General features: G+C 41.1%; 1 protein-coding gene across 3 annotated transcripts in view; it reads left to right on the plus strand.

Annotated features, from left to right (window-relative positions):
- The window catches only part of ARHGDIB (Rho GDP dissociation inhibitor (GDI) beta), a 19,161-nt gene extending 2,005 nt beyond the window's left edge, over positions 1–17,156 (plus strand). Inside the window, exons 2-6 of one of the 3 annotated variants that reach the window (XM_005866781.2) lie at positions 6,999–7,182; positions 7,889–7,972; positions 10,036–10,112; positions 14,125–14,188; positions 16,472–17,156. In XM_005866781.2, coding sequence (XP_005866843.1) covers positions 7,005–7,182; positions 7,889–7,972; positions 10,036–10,112; positions 14,125–14,188; positions 16,472–16,671 — 603 coding nt within the window. In that variant the 5' untranslated portion in view covers positions 6,999–7,004 and the 3' untranslated portion in view covers positions 16,672–17,156. Of the gene's footprint in view, positions 1–6,998; positions 7,183–7,888; positions 7,973–10,035; positions 10,113–12,229; positions 12,416–14,124; positions 14,189–16,471 lie in introns of those variants that run through there. The other 2 variants (XM_014540178.1, XM_014540179.1) reach the window with 2 other exon arrangements.
- The last annotated feature ends 601 nt before the right edge of the window (positions 17,157–17,757 follow it).

Raw genomic sequence — 17,757 nt, forward strand, 5'->3', positions numbered from 1 at the left:
GAGTCCTACACTGGCAAACCCAGAGATGGGTCTCCTGTTGCTACTAAAACTTCGACATCGATTCATTCAATAAGCACTCGATTGCTCTGTGCTGTGTTCCACTCTCTGGTTTCCACAGCCAGAGCTGGTAAAAATTCACGTGGGTTTTCTTAAAGGGACATATTCTAAGCACAAGTGGTCATTTAAAAAAAAAAAATGGCTTTACTTCTGTCTACTTTTTCATGCTTCATTTAAACCGGTAAATGTGTTGAGATACTACAGTATAGTCTTTTGCCTAATAGTGGCTTCCTTAATGCAGTTTTCTTTAAAGATTACTTAAAATAAATATTTACGAAAATGCCTAGCACAGTGACTTCACACGGTAGACATGGAGAAAAGTTTAAGGAGGATTCAGTTCTCCCTCCTTTTGCATATGAGTCTGGGTCAGAAGAGTATATATTGCTATGAACGCACGGACAAGAAATAATGTACTGTTTCTCCCACCAAAGGAAATGTTAAAGAATTCTGCTTCCAGTAATTTGGACCCTCCTCGAGATTGATTGTAGTGTTCGTTGTATCTAACCAGGCCTTGTCCTCTCAGGCGCTGGATTGGTTCTTTTCACACAGCTTGGCAGTTTCAGATGTTCTTCCTAGAGCTGAGGTGGTAGAGAGCAGCCCTGAGGACCCCAGAAAGCAGCGATTCCTCCGTGTCACTAGGGAATACGGAGACTCCAGGGAGGACTCCAAAGCACAGACAGCACTGAGGTCCCAAGGGTAGACTTGGATGCCCTGAATAAGCCCAATCACCAAGCAGGCAGCAAAGCAGACCAAATCCCTGACTGGCTCTGAAATGTTGGCAGTCCTTCAGAGGTGGCCCGACCCTCCACGCCCTGCTCCAGAGCTGCAGCCCCAGATATGGGGAACGTAGGGCTGAATCAGTCATCCAGTCATCGGAGAGTGGAGATGATGGGGGTGGGAGGTGGGGAGGGGGATTGGAGAATGCTGATGCTTACTTCCATAGGTACTTCTCCGATGGAAATCCCCTCGTCTGGTACTTCCACATTTCTCCCCCACCTCCTTGTCTCTACCTCTTTTATCTACTATCTGTGGTCTGCACTTCTAGATGCATGATCTGGCAACTTTGGGACACGAGTCAAGTCCCCACAGTGTTTTGCTCCAGAGTCAGAGGGAATTCTCTCCATTAGCTGTGCCTTTCTCATCCTTGCAGAGTGACCTCTGGCTTCAATTATGATAGGGAGCAAAAAATAGAATCTAAAATTAAGTTGTTCATGTGGAAGCTTTTTTAAAGAAATAAAATAGTGGCAGTCCCATGTTAAGGTTGATTCCGTTAATAAACAATCTTTGTAATTCCCAGGACTTCATGTCTCTTCTGTACTCCTCAAAGAAACAACATCTATTTTTAAGGAGGAAGGAGTGGACAGGGTCAACACTGCAGATGGAAGGGAAAGCATTTGGTGCCTGGGCAGTCAGTTACCTCTTCATCCGAGCTGAGCAACAAAACAGACAGCATTGCAGGGAAGGGAGGAGAGGAAGGGAATGGATAGTTATTGGACATCTACTATTGGTCAGTATTGTCCTAGAACTTTTCATATATTTTCTCCTACTCTTCAACCCCATAAAGAAAGACGAGTACTCCCATTTACTGATGGTAAAACTTGGGCTCAGTGAGGTTAATAACTTGCTTAAATTCTATACTAATTCAAGAGCAAACCACAGTTTGAATCTCTGACCCATCAGACTCAAAGTCCATGCTCCTCCAGGAGACGTGAAACTTACCTTTCTCTGAATTTGCCAGGTGATTTGTTTCCTCTAAACTCAGAGAGTTTCACCTTTCCTTGCCCTCATATTATTTGGAACTGCATTAATGAACCAGACAGTGTACTCTATCCTGAGATTGTTGCCAGTTCGTAAGTGTATTTCACTTTCAGTACCTTGGAAATTCCACTGAATCTGCAAGTGAAAACATCGATTTGTGCTATGTCATACTCATGCCATGAGTAACCATCTTAATTTAATTAGGTGTTTTAATTGAGGAGGAAATGATTAAGTCTCCACCTCAGCACATCTAATCCTTGTCATTGTTTCACTGAATAGCAGGCCTGTAGGTGTGAAGTTTCCACTATGAAAACTCATCAGTGTATAGGATTAATTATACCAAATGTAGAAAATAGAGATAACTCAAACAGTAAGCACATTTAAAAAGCCATCATGTGACACAGTCCACCTTAACCTCATTAAATATATATAATTGTTAATTCTCCATTTCACTTTTCTGTGTAAAGAACCAAAGTCAAAGACAACATCAATGAAACAAGCAAGCAAAACCCTGTTCTTTGTGAAACAGTGGGCAAGCTGGAAGGTGTGAAAAGCCCGGCCAGATGTTCTGCTGATGGGCTGGGTGCTCCCCCACCCCACCTCCACTTCCTCTTTTTCTTTCTCATTTCATAGTCTTCTTTACATTAGGGAGCATTCGAATCATTGGACTAAGAAGGGGCCTCCGAGACCTTCTAGTGCAAAGATTTCATTTTGCAGAGGATGAACCTGGAGCTCAGAGGGGTTCAGAGGCTTGCCCAAGGAGACACGGGGCAGAGCTGCACTGAAACCTTCCGTATGTGCCACTTCCTTGCTTTGTTAAAGCCATCCCTGCAGAGTGGGGCAAAGAAGCATTTACCTCTGCCTGTGCACCCCGGATGGATTCCTAAAATGACTGACGCGCTTTATAATTTTATTGTTACTCCTTAATAAAGATAATGGAAGCAACAGAGCGAAGTAGCTGACGGTCAGACAACCCACACTCTGCCCCTTACACAATATGTCTTCTTAGGCACGTTATGTACCTGAATCCTTAGAAGAGTTTCCTGATCTGTAGTGAGCACTACGTGAGGTGAGGTAAACCTCATGAAAGCATGTAGCACTGTAAGATAGTCATTATAATGATCATCACCAAAAAATTCAATTATTCTTTAGATGATGAGATTAGAAAATGGTCTATAGAATTTCCATCAAATTTTGATTTAACTTTAATAAGCACCTGAAAGAAAACTGACACTTGTGGCTAAATATACACAAATACATAGTTTGGGACATGGTCAGCAAAGTATATAAACCAATATGGCTGGGGTTTGGGAGAATCCAAGGTTCCCCAGAGATTAACTGTGAAATTTAAAATGTAGCACCTTTGGGGAATTAACATAAATTTGAAATACAACACAGAGATGTAGTCTCTTAAATACTCAGTAACAGAAATAAGGTAACTGAATACCAGCCTCGCTGACTTTAACAGGAGAAACATGTAGATAGAGTCCTTAGTAAAGGAAAGCACCGAGAGATGGTCTGCTCTCACCCCTCACCTCCCAAGATGAGGAAAGAGAGATCCATAGTGGTTGGAACATTTGCTGGGTGGGGTCACAGCTAGTTAGCAGCAAAGCCGGAACCAAAACCCATGCCTGATAAGGCTTAATTCAGTGAAGAGATCAGAATCCAAAATCAAATAGATGGACCGCAGGACTCTTCTCCTGAAGACCTGCTCCCTGGGCACCTTTGCTCTCAGTCCAGGCTTTGCAGTCATGTTCCCTCAGATGAAGAGGCTTCCTGATATCTCTTCCTGCTTCTATTCACCCAACGTTTTGTGTTCGTGAACTTGATCCTTAGCTTGAGGCCAAGTTGTGTCTTTGATCTACCAGGTCTGAGAGAGAAGGAAACTTTCTCAACTCTTTATTTCATATTTCCAAAAGTTACAGTTTCAAGGTCATGTTCCTAATCTTGGACTCCAGTGAAGTCGATGAAGTACCTCGGGGGTCCATGAACCCCTGGATTGCATGCACAATTTCATTGGTTTATTCCTTCTTTTTTTTATGAGGACCATGACTTTTATTATATGTTTAAAAAGATCTGCAATCTCCAAAAATCAATCAAACCAGCTGGGCCTTTTTTAGTATGATTAGATTGTTCATCCTCCAATCCCTTCTCCACTTTGTTTGTCTCTTTGTTTTAAATATGTTTTTATTGATTTCAGAGCAGAAGAGAGAGGGAGAGAAAGATAGAAACATTAATGATGAAAGACAATAATTGATTGGCTGCCTCCTGCATGCCCTCCACTGGGGATCAAGTGTGCCCTTGACCAGAATCGAACCTGGGACCATTTAGTCCACAGGCCAATGCTCTAACCATTGAGCAAAACCGCCTAGGGCTCCTTCTTCACTTTGAAGAGTAACTTCAGCATTGGTATAAGTGTGCCCTTGACCAGAATCGAACCTGGGACCACTTAGTCCACAGGCCAAGGCTCTAACCATTGAGCAAACTGCCTAGGGTTCCTTCTTCACTTTGAAGAGTAACTTCAGCATTGGTATGTGTTAAAACAGTGTCTTGCAAACAGTAGGTGCTCACCAATTTTTTCTGACTTTAATTTTGCTTCAAAGGGGCTTTTCCTGAGAACTACTTCTCCAGTTTGTTATTTGCTATAGTAAGATATTTTCATCTTTTTCTAATCAGCTTACCAGAGAGAGCTGGTTTTGGATTATCTCTTTTTCCTATGCTATATAATTAAACCAAATTATTTTTGTGTGGTCCTGAATGTCCTCCTTTTGACTACAACATATTCATACAGTAACCCCACATTATCCTCTGCTCTTCTATGTCTTTAAATAAATCGGTGTCTCATTTTTATAGAATTGATATAAGTCTCATATTTACTAATGAGAAGATCAAGATCTAGATGACAGATAGATTGACTTGTCAATGATCATCATACTGTTAGAGGTTAGCAGTTCCTGTCCCAGACCAGGTTTTTCTCTGTCTCCATCTCTCTGCTCCTCTCACTCTCTCTCCTATTCTCATTTCAAAATTGAGATTCTAGGGTATAGAATTACAATTCCCTATAGGTTATTGAGATAGCCTTGAGCTAGTTAGAGGCTGGGTGGGAAGTCTAATAGTTAAGGCTTCAAGTAGATGACTTGTTAGAAGCAAACAACATATTCCAGAAAGGCCTGTCAATGGGGGCTGAGATGCTGTCTTCTGCAGATGTTTCATCCACAGGTTTGTTATGTGACCACCACCGTGGGGATCTGGCCAGGCTTCTGGGTCAGAAGAAGAGAACATGTCTCATCTGATTGGTCTCTTCTGAGTTGCTCTTCATCTGCCCCTTAATGATTGTCCTTAAACTATCCACAACCTACAACCTCTATCCACTGCATCCTTCATTGTTTTTCCAACCAGTCCATTCATTTTCCCTAAGTGTTGTTTGGAACATGAGCTGAGTTGGTCACTGTGTTTATTGTGCTGTTCTCTAGAAGCTCAGCTTTGAGTGGTGCTGGCTCTTCAGCCGAGGCAAAAGTTGCCATAGGAACAGGCCTACGGGTTTCCTTCCTGTACAGGAAGTGGACCCGGGCATTGCGATACTGTTTGCAGAGTTGATCAAGCTCATCGTGTTTGACTTGTTATTTTACTGGAAGAGAATCAGTGAGCCAAGAGATACCATTTTCTTTCTTTTTTTCTTTTAAAGTTACTTTTTTGGGGGGCTTTATTTCCAAATTATTTATCTTCCTGTTGCCAAGGATAGTGACCTTGAAACTAAAAACCACAACTGATTTTGGCCAGAGAACTTTACTGTCAGGGCACCTTACAGGAGTTTGCAGAGTCACTCAGGGTGAGAGGTGACAGGTATTGTCTTACTTTGCACCATTTTGGAGCAATGACACCTTTACCCACAGGCAGAGAAGGAGTTACCCTCAGGGTAGAACTGATAGAAATCAGAAAATGATCTGTTTGCCCAAACAGCTCCAGCCACTGGGCCCGTCATGGAGCCTGAAATTCTTCCAGTAGACTTTTTCCCTCTCTATGAGGACACTGCATCTCATCCACCCATGTGAACTTGGGCAATTCTTTTACCTTCTTGGATTCAACTTTCTCAATGATTAAATGAAGGGTTGGAATATGTCATCTCTAAAATTCATTTCAGCTCTGGAAGCTCTGACTATACCTGCCTTAAGAGGAATAAATTTTAAGCCTGTTATCCAGTCATTAACACTTAAGCATGAATACTTTTATTAGATCTGTCCTCCTGTTTTTAACACAAAATGAGTAAATGTAGATGATGATGGAAGAAGACAGACTCCAGGGTATGCTCAGGAGAGGTCTTGGAGCATAAGGTCACTGGAAATCTGGGGAGGGGTGGGAGGTACTAAAGGGGAAGTGGGTCCAGAAAAGGGAGGTCAGTGGAGGGATACAAAAGTCATAGCTGCAGTTTTGTCTAGAAAAATTTAGAGTCCTTTGCTATTTTGTGTCATTTCAGAAGAACAGAAGATCTTTAGATATAGAACCTAGTAAATCAACTGATGAATGTTCATAAAATGCCTGAAGTAGTCAAGTGTTATTGAATATTCAAGAGAAACATAGAGCCTAATACCTGCTCAAGAAATTATTAGCTGTGTTGAGTGGAAACCACTCAGACACCTCAGGCAGGTATCATGTGGGGCCTACAATTTCTCATGAGTTACCTTTGAGGTTTTGCAGGAGTTCGGGGAAGAGTCAGTTAATGGAAAGAAGCCAACTTCCTTTGGCAAGCTCTCCACCTGTCTCAGGAAACCATCATATGCAGGATTGTACATGCTGAGAGCTTCGACACTAGCAAGGCTAGCTGGATTTGAAGGACTGTGATAATTTCTATAACTGTTCAAACAGATGCTATTGGCTCATTATTCAGACCTGCTTGTGCTATGTTGCTTCACTTGTAGCACATAATTCACAAACGAACTTTTCTTTTGTCTGTTTAATTCAGTGAATAGGGGTACTCATTATAATACCAACAAATTCAGGCTTGGCAGGGAAAAGACTGGAATGCATTATATTCATAATTCATGAAATGTAATGAGGTGAAATTAGGGGAAAATCACAACTATGGAAGTCCATTAGGGCAAAGATAATGCTAACTGCACCCTCACAAATGTTCAGATCCACTGACTTTGGCTAATGGACTATCATTCTCTCTCTCTCTGAAATAGATCAAAATGACTGAAAAGGCACCAGAACCACAACTGGAGGAGGAGGAGGATGACCTGGACGGGAAGCTCAATTATAAGCCTCCACCTCAGAAGTCCCTACAAGAGCTGCAGGAGATGGACAAAGATGACGAAAGTCTAACTAAGTACAAGAAAACGCTCCTAGGGGATGGCCCTGTGGTAGTAGGTGTGTGTATGGGGTTGAGGGTCAGGTGGAGGGTCCCAGAGAAGACATACATTTCAGCTACTCAGCAGCAGGGCAAAGGAAAGCGTACCAAGTGCCTCCAGGGTGAAATGAATGAATCACGATCTACATGTGAATAAAGTGATGAACTGTATAATTAAGTCTTCTTTGGAGAAGAGTTGCAAGTTAGCATTGAAACAAGAAAAGATAACACATGGGGAGGATTTAGAAAGAATTTCAGTTTACCATTTAGAATTGTATTCTCTCCATTCTCACAGTTTTCTCTGTCTTCTCATTCTCATTCATACTCCTTACCTAACCATCCATCACTTCCACATACGCTGCAGCAGACTAAGACATGGCCCAAAGATATGCATGAACAGTGCCCAACTAGCAGAGTACCTCACCCACAATCACTCAGAAAATATTGGCTGTTTATAATTAGGACCTACAAGTGCCCAAAGCAGAGAATAACATCAATGTAATTTATAAGGCCATTGTGATGAAGCATGGTAAGCCTACCATATACACTTCTATTTCTACTTCAGATCAAGTTCTCACCTTTCTTTTTATATTCTTCCTCTCCTACTTGAAATGCATGCACACACACACACACACACACACACACACACAACACAATCACATATGCGCACACACACACAGATACATGTCTCTTCCTTATGCTTACATTTCCTTTTGAATCCTGCAGACCCCAAAGCCCCCAATGTCACTGTCACCCGCCTTACCCTGGTTTGTGAGAGTGCTCCAGGACCAATCACCATGGACCTCACTGGTAAGTGGACACATCTGTGCTGTTCAAAGGGAGCTAATGAAATCACTGGAAAAACTTGCTCTTTGTCCCCTATCCCAGAAAAGGGAAACTTGTAAGGTGAACCCCTGAGATACATGTTCTGGGACCAGTTCACAAACCCCTGCTCTCGGGGAACGCAGTATTGACCATGCTTCGTGACAGCCAACCTCTGTCTCTAATTGAAGAGAGTGCAGGCATAGGTACTCAATATATTTACTTGGGTCAGATTTACTTCAGATTTTTATCTGCACATGATGGCAGAATTCCTATGGAAATTACTAAAAAGATGGAAACATTAAGAAGCTGTATGCTTCTGAAATTGTAATATTTACACAATCTAAACATCAGAGACAATATTGATCTTATAGCAGCAATTATAGCCTGAAAGCAAGAAGCAATCTAAGGCCTCCTGAATAATGCTAGGAATTCCACTGCCAAATATATATTATTTTAACTTAAAGCTCTGATTCTTTTAAATAAGCAACTCCCCAACCCCTCAAAAATATGTACAAATTAAGATGTTATTTTCTTTCACTTTACTGTAAACCAAGGTCAAGGCCTTTCCCGAGACTTAAGTCTTGAGCAGAGGAGAGGCTGGGAAGGCGGATATTAGGTGGGGGTGGGGGAGGGGGTGGGAAGTGGAGATCTGAGAGAAATAAGGAAAGGGCCACAGAGCTAGGAGGTTGGACGAGTAAAGGCAGGTCTTTAATGAAAAGAAAAAAAGTATCACCAGATTTAAAAAGTGAACCCTTGAGAGAGAGCAATGCATGGCTCTGGAACAGAGACTTAGCAGCAAGTAGTTCCCCTCTCACAGAGCATACCCACTCTTTGCCTTATATGGGCTTGTCAGAGAGAGGAAATCAGAGGCTGAGAAGATACTTCCTCTTCAACTGAAATCGTTAGAGCAGACACACAAATTCAACTACCCCCACGGTCTAGCATCTCTCCAGGAGAGACACTTGTGTTCTCTCTCTCTCTCTCTCTCTCTGGGACTTGGGCCTCTTCCTGTGTGCAATTGTGTAATGTGACCAGATACAACATTCATTTTGTAAGATAAGGCCTGAATGAGTGTGAAGGAAACTTGTTCTTTTTTTTTAAAAGGTCTTGCTTGATGTTATTACAGGGAAGAGTTGGTCCCTGTCCCTGTTCCCAGCACCAGGAAACCCAAATTTGGTTTTCTGTCACCAAGAAGCTACTGAGGTGAATCGTAGATATATATAGGGTGCTGGTACCAGCCTGTGCATGACGCATGTGCACAGAGCAGTGCAAAACACACACACGTTCACTCCTCAGTGTCCAAGGATACAGGTCCACATCGGGAGAAGTACAGACAATGATTATCTTCTGACCAGGGTGCAGGGATTAAGGGCAGATCCCAGTTTTATGGAGCCCAAAGCTTTTATGACTTAAGTGATCTCCTTAGGAAAACTAACATGAAATTGCAACTGCAAATGCAAAATTAAGTACAAAAGCAAACATGTATTTGGAATGATAGAAAGGAATCAAAACAAGCACATTTTTAAAAGCTAGAAAATGCCACAAACATGACCAAATCTTTAAAAATATAAGTAGCTGGTATTCTTATACAATACTTTTCCTATATTTTTTTATTTGAGGTGTAGGGGTATATTCTTTAATTCTTTCATCTTTTTTTTTTGTTTGGTCACGTGTATGCAATGTCATGTTCAATAGAGAGACTAGAGAGATAGTCCAGTCTGTCCTCTAGGGTGGTTGATTAAAACTTGTTTTCTATTATTGAACAATTATAAAAGACATTTTTGTACATAACTCATTACTGGTAATGCTTTGTATCTTCTCAGGGTTGTTGTCAAACTAAAACACATTTCTTTCATATCTGCCTGTAAGATTTCAGGCATTTCAAGTGTGCGTTTGCCCAGCCACTAATCTCAAATATCCTTAGAGGTGAGGGCCAAGTAGACCATGATGCTCTGATGGGCCCAGCAAATAGCTCTGGAGCTTGAACTTCATCTACTTTTGTACCTCCTTCTGAGGAGAATAAACTCTTTCTAAATCCACTTCTACAGGGGACCTCCAAGCCCTCAAAAAAGAAACTTTTGTGCTAAAGGAAGGTGTTGAATACAGAGTGAAAATTTGCTTCAAAGTAAGTATCTTGCCCTACATGTTTGACAAAGTTTAAATCCTTCCTATAATCAAAGAAAGAAAAAAATCAAATTTCTTGCATTATCATGTTGGCAAACTTTGTGTTTTCTTTTTTTCCCCTGGAGATAGATTTTCTTCTCCCCAACTCTGGGCTCCACCCATTGAGACCCACCCTTTCCTCCTGCCTTTTCCCAACCAGAATCTCCTTCATTGATTACTAAGCCTCTCTCTGTGAACTCCTAATACTCCCATCCATAAGACACACACTGCTTTGTATTGTACCATGTATGTCATTTCTCCCCTATACTGCCTAAGCACCTTGAGATAGGGAGAGATTTTATATCCCTCCTTTCCAACCATTCACAAAAAACTTTGTAAATGGTAGATATTTAGTGAATATTTATTGAGAGATAGGTGAATTAATTAATTAATAGGAAAAGAAAATAGAACAGCTCTAATTGTTCAATAATTATATAAAGCCAGGGGCCCTGATAAGTAACTGGAAATTACAATTTAGTTATGGAGCAGATAAGCACAAAACTAAATAGGAGATAAACTGATATATAATGAATAGGTACATGTCCCAGTGAGCAGCCAAATCAAGGAGAAAAATAACCTTGACTTTGAAAACAAATAAGTCAGAAATTCATTGTTTGCTCTCAGTTGCTTATATTTGCCTTGGTTGCCCTCATTCTCACCCAGTCATACTCTCCAGGGCCTGGGCTCCACCAAGGAAAGCCCCACCTCCTTCTTTATTTGCACACCAGGCCCTTCTTCCTCTTGGGTGCAGCGTGTAACTTGGGGCCCATGAACAATCACTCTCCACCACATACAAATATGCCTCAAAATAGTTTCATTCTGAAAATATTTGTTAATGCTTACTCTATAATAGGCACTGAGCTACAGTTCACTCCCTGGTTTCCTGTAGTACTATTTATTACTAACGCACCTGAGAGTTTGGTAAGGCATTGTATCTCAATGTGCCTAGAATAGGTTACACAGTAGTCCAATTTTTTTAAAAATATATATATATTTTAAATTGATTTCAGAAAGGAAGGGAGAGGGAGAGGGAGAAGGAGATAGAAATATCAATGATGAGAGAACCATTGATCGGCTGCCTCCTGCACGCCCCACACTGGGGATCAAGCCCGCAACCCGGGCATGTGCCCTGACTTGGAATTGAACTGTGACCTTCTGGTTCATAGGTCGATGCTCAACCACTGAGCAACAATAACTGGGCAATCCAATTTTTAATCATTACCACTACTGCCTTAATCTGTCAATTTAGTAAGCTAGTTTTTATCACATGAAATGAATCATGACAGGTAAATGGTGATGTGAATGAGATGAGAAAGAAAGGTGTGGAACATGTGCTTCTGCTCTGTGGGGAGACCGAGGGGGAAACCGGTGGTGGGGGCCTCAGTAGTCAGGGCTACAGATTAAGGTGATGGAGGAGGAGGACACAAAAGGGGAGTCTCAACTCCCATCCACCTCAGGAGTGTGGCCTTGTCTCTAGAGGCAACCCCCATGAAGTTGAACCACCCTGTGGCCATTCCAGCATGGAGCTCCAGTTATAAGGAACACCAGTTCAAAATGAAAAAATAATTGAAAAGCAATTTAAGCCCTAGCTGGTTTGGCTCAGTGAATAGAGCGTTGGCCTGTGGACCAAAGGGTCCTGAGTACGATTCTGCTAAAGGGCAGGTACCTTGGTTGCAGGCTCCTCCCCTGCCCTGGCCCTGGTTGGGGCTCATGCAGGAGTCAACCAATCCATGTGTTTCTCTCACATTGATGTTTCTCTCTGTCTGTCCCTCTCCCTTTCATTCTCCCTAAAAATCAATGGAAAAAAATTATCCTCAGGTGAGGATTAACAAAAAAATAAAAAATAAATAAATTAAAAATAAAAATAAAAAGCAATTTAATTCTATGCTGATGTCTCTTGAAGACTGTCCAACAAAGTTTGCATGTATAACACCAGCAACATATCCTGAAACCCTCTTTTTTTATGTCTCTTAGTTGCTCTCGGTGTCTCTTTCTCCCCCTAAATTTTACAACACTCTTCCAAAATTTGGCCTGTGATGGTTCTTTTAGTTTCTGCTTTTCTTTCTTCTGTCTCTTAAGGAAATGGTAGTGTGTCTGACTTCCACAGCTCTCACTTCCATTCTCATCCCGAAGGCTTCTTGGTCCTGGTGTGGAGAGACATGGGGAAGGGCGTCCAGGCAGAAGAGAATACCAGGAATATTTATATTTTTTATCCATAACAAACATTAAAATGGACATTTTATGAAGCAGTAGAAAAATATGAAACTCTTTGTTTTGAAGTCCTTATTCCTATGCCACCATCATTCCTGATTTTAGGTCTTATTTCCACCAGACCAATTTCTCATGAGGCCTAAGGGACCAGCTTAGAGGCTTCTAGAAAGATCCATTCATTTTCCCTATTCCTATGAGCCACATGGGGGAGTCAGAGTCAGTAGAAAGGTTGGGTTTTGTTATATCACAATTTCTTCAGCATGTTTTCATTTTATCTGCTTTTGATAGATTTATACGACAGATTTTACTGAGTGACAGTCTAGAACCTAAGCTGGCAGTGTTCACTGCAATGCTACCTCATTACAAACAATGAAGCACTGAGATATTGATTTCATTATTCTGTCCAAAACAAAAAGGGAGCCATACTTATTGTTGGGAAGAAATTACTCAAAAATGCTTACATTCTTGGGTAAGAGATCAACCGAAGGACTTGTATGCATGCATATAAGCATAACCAATGGACATAAGACACTGTGGGGTAGGGGAGGCCAGGGGATTGTCAAGGGCGGGGAAAAAAAGGAGACATATGTAATACTTTAAGCAATAAAACAATAAAATTTTTTAAAAAGTTACAAAAAAAATGCTTACATTCTTCATATCGATGAACAATTAACCAAGCCCTCCAGCCAATGACTCAATGACCAATTTAATTTGTTTGTATAAACATGATCACCATATAAAATTAAGAGACAACCCAGTTCAGTCCGAGGTAAAATGACTAATGGAAAAACAAAGTACTTGGACTGTTTATATTTTCATTCTGCCTTAGTGAATTTTCTTTGAAAGGCTTGGGAAAGTATCACCACCTCAGACAACGTCTGAAAATGACAGACATCCAAAATACTTGCCAGACACCAGTGGCTTTTACCCATTATTTATCTATAGGGAGGATGCTTTCCTGTGGCCCATCTTTTCAGCTCAAGACCTCGAGTTATACCTACATTACAGGAACAACCACCCCCTAGACTTGATTTTCCATTACAGCTTTTCTCCTTGTTGTTTGGTTTTCATGGGCTAAGTGGATCATTTCTCAGGTTGGGATTTTCAGATATTTACACAATATTTTCCATTGGTAGCATTGTAACCTTTCCTAAGACAAGGACGTTCTTCTGGCTAGTAGAATCAGGGAGAGGGAGCTCAAGACCATTCTTCGGACCATTGAGGAAGGAGAAGTGTAATGAAGAATATTGAGATGGTGTCTTAATTAACCACTCCCCTTCACAAACCCCAAAATCACAGTCTTCAATGATTAAAACCAGATTGGCAACATTGAGTCTTGTGAACGCCTCTCTTCAACTCTGCCACACCATCACACTAAATCAGTGATGGCGAACCTTTTGAGCTCGGCGTGTCAGCATTTTGAAAAACCCTAACTTAACTCTGGTGCCGTGTCACATATAGAAATTTTTTGATATTTGTAACCATAGTAAAACAAAGACTTATATTTTTGATATTTATTTTATATATTTAAATGCCATTTAACAAAGAAAAATCAACCAAAAAAATGAGTTTGCGTGTCACCTCTGACAAGCGTGTCATAGGTTCGCCATCACTGCACTAAATGATAATAATAACCCTTACTCTGAACTCAATCTTCAGTCTTCTTATGCTCAGAGAAGACAGCTAGGTAGGATCAGGCTAGATAATGAGGAAAATGAAAGAGCCCCTTTAATCTGAATTGCTTGGGTCCTTCCCACCTACAGGTGAACAGAGATATTGTGTCAGGCCTGAAATATGTTCAGCACACCTACCGGACTGGGGTGAAAGGTAAGTGACCTATACTTTACACTGTCCCCAAATCTGCTTCTCACTGATACTTAAAGTTCTGGTTATTAGCAAGTTTTAGGCATGGACTCATTTCAGAATCTGATAAAAAGCCGTGGACTCTCACCCTAGGCAAAGGCACACATATACCTTTGACCTAGATGTTAATGGCAAGACCTACCTTCAGGAGACATAGTTTAGATGAGTCAGCCACTCACCTTCGGCATTCAGCTTCTGGAATTCAACTTTATTGCTCATAAATGAAAAGAGTAACCAAGATAAGATTGAATAAAATGAAGTACATAAAAGTACTCTCAAAAGTAAAAAGTAAATAAAAAAATAAATAAATCAGTTTACAGGTATAAAACCTGAGTGTCAGAGAAATCCAAAACAGGAAAGACCTATCCACTGGCATTTTGTGTTTAATGGGAATGAGAGTTGGTGGAGTGGTGGAGGGATGAGGTTGGGGGAGAGGGGAGGGCAATGCTTAATTTCCTAAACAAAAGAAGAAAAAAAAATGCTTTCTGGAATTGAGAAAAGCTGTCTAATCAAAACAACTAATATAGCATTACTTAATCAGCAGCCATTCTTGACAAGTTGTACCTAAACTGTACATGCCTTGGGAACCTGGTTTCAGGTCTCTTCCATGAGTATGGGCAGGGGGAAATGAAGAGTGAAAACCTGATGGGAACACTGACAGTCCTTTTCTACTTTAGGGGCTCTCTTCCCACAGAGGTGTGAAACAGTAATGCATCCATTCCACCAAGTCGATAAACAAGGGAGAGGGAGGAATTGTCTGTTAAATTTGCATAGAGAAACACTCCGTTACTCAGATCCCACAGAAGACTGTTGACCTGAAAGATTTTAATTGGTCTTTCCAATACCTAGTCTCATGAAAAATAGAGTTCAGTTTCTCATTTTCTTTTGGGCATGGAGACTATGTTGCCTCACTGAGGGGAGAGGGCTAGGATGCGCCTGTAGCTGTTCCTTCAGACTTATTCACAACACTTAACAGCTAACTAAAGAGTGCCTGCCTACCTACCTACCTGTATTTACACTTTCTAATTCCCTACTTATTCTTAATATACATTCCAGTTATTTACCTATTAATAATGTTGGTTAGCTATTTGCACCATTTGTCCCAATTCTTACTTTCTTAAAAATTTATCTTTACTGTTGAAAGCATTACAGATGTCCCCTTTTTCCCCTCCATTGACCTCCCTCTAATTGCTCCCATCCAAGAAATATTAAAGGGACTGCTGTAATAAGCATAAAGAATAAAAATGGCAATAAATAAATACCTATCAATAATAACCTTAAATGTAAATGGATTAAATGCTCCAATCAAAAGACATAGGGTACCTAAATGGATAAGAAAACTAGTTCTTACTTTTTTTAATCAAATTATTGATTTTCCTCTTGCATTCAAATTATTCTATCCATGATTTCTGTTCATTCTGGTCACCAGCTGTTACTTTATCTGCCCCAATTGATGTGTTTATTAAATGATAGTCTGTAGATAAAAGATCCTTGAAGTTCATTATATAAAAAAGAAATGGAGGCCCAAAATATTATGACTTAGAAAAGAATTCAGGTCTCAACTAGTTTGAATTTTTTTGGTTGAGATATAATTGACATATAACATTGTATTAGTTTTACTTGTGCAACATAATGACTTGATATATGTATATATTATAAAATGATTACCATAATAAGTTTAGTTAACATCCATCAACACACAAAGTAACATTTTTTTTTCTTGTGATGAGATCTTCTTAAGATCTACTCTCTTAGCAACTTTCAAACATACAGTATGATATTATTAAGGATAGTCACCAGGCTGTACATTACATTCCCAGGACTTACTTACCTCATCAGTGGGATTTTATACTTTTTGACTACCTGGGACTTTTTTATGGTATAATCTGCTACATCTCCATAAAAACATTCTTCATCTCCATTGATTTAGGGCACTGATCCCGCAATTTTTCTGATACTCGGGATCAGCTATTTTTAAAAAACACTGATTCTAGGGACCCACAGCAGGTTACTGAACCATAGTCTTTGGGTCAAAGGAAACTGTAGTATTAAAAGGCACTCAAATAAAAAATATTTTTTTAAGAAAAAAAACAAAAAAGGTGCCCAGGTAAACCTGATGTGTAGCCAAGCTTGGACACCATTGCTCTTGGCTTTGATCCCGGTAAGCAGTGCTCCAACTTCTCCAGTCCGCAGTGTTTGTTTTTCTCTCTCAGACTCTTGCCCTAACGAACTTCCCTTTCTTCCCAGTGGATAAAGCCACATTTATGGTTGGCAGCTACGGGCCTCGGCCAGAAGAGTATGAGTTCCTGACTCCGATTGAGGAGGCTCCCAAAGGCATGCTGGCCAGAGGCACCTACCACAACAAGTCCTTCTTCACCGATGACGACAAGCACGACCACCTCACCTGGGAGTGGAACCTGTCCATTAAGAAGGAGTGGACAGAATGAGCACATCTGCCCATCCCTGTCCCTGCCCTGCCACCTGGAAGAACCCTCTACATCGTGTTCACCGCCCTGTCCTCCCCCCTCATCACAGCTGGGCCCCTTCCCCAACACCCCTCACATCCTCTTGTTGACGCATCTTCTCCCGCTCTCTCTCTTAGAGTGATCCCTAACACTGGACGCTTAAAACCCAGGCTTCAATCCTGCCCACTCTGATCCCCCATCATGGCCAGATCTTCAAAGTTCTGTTCCTCAATGCACAGTCATGAAATATTTCTTCTCTTATTCCCATTTGAGGAGTGAGAGGCCAGGAATCACTAACAACCCTTCTGCCTTGGGTTCCAGTGCTCATTCCCACCCCTGGATTGTTCTGTGGTTGCTGCTGGCTCAGTGAACGTCCCTAGCCACATTCCCTGCCATGTGGGTTCTTCTTTCCTGGGAGACACTTAACCAGCACAAGAGAGTGAGAATAAAGCAATTGTATGACCTGACTGAGACTCTCATTTCCTTGCTTTCCTCGTTTGAACAAATATGGTAACTGGATGGTTCCTGGGAGGGGGTGGGGCAGGACATAGTAGAGGAGGCATTTACATCCCTGGGAACACTTTGGGTCCCCTGTTCCTGCAATGGGCAATGAACCTTCAAAATATGAACAGAAGAAATTCACAATTTGTTTTATTTGATGGTATTATCCTATGACAGTTTTTGTTTTTTTCTGATCTTGAGACCTATGTCTCCCACTGCCTATGGGGTCTCTTGGAGTTCCACAGTCATCTTGGCCCCAATCAGACACTGTTTCTCTCCTGTTTAAGATCTTTCCATGGATTCTCATCACCTACAAATAAAATTGAAGCTCCTAGGCTTCGTTCATAAGCCCCTCTGTGATCTGGTCCCAGCATACCTTTCTGCCCATAATGATCATTTCCTTCCCTTCGGAATACTCAATCACTAATAATTCTCTCTCACATTACATTTGCATCGCTGGGCTTTGTCTCATTACATGAAACCCAGGTTCCATCTTTGTTGTCTGGCAAAATTACTTACTCAGGCCTCTGGTTGGGCATTCCCTGCAGGGAAAAAAGCCTTCGCTAA

The sequence above is a fragment of the Myotis brandtii genome, unplaced genomic scaffold, assembly GCF_000412655.1.
Source record: "Myotis brandtii unplaced genomic scaffold, ASM41265v1 scaffold237, whole genome shotgun sequence".
In the NCBI taxonomy this organism is placed as follows: domain Eukaryota; kingdom Metazoa; phylum Chordata; class Mammalia; order Chiroptera; family Vespertilionidae; genus Myotis; species Myotis brandtii.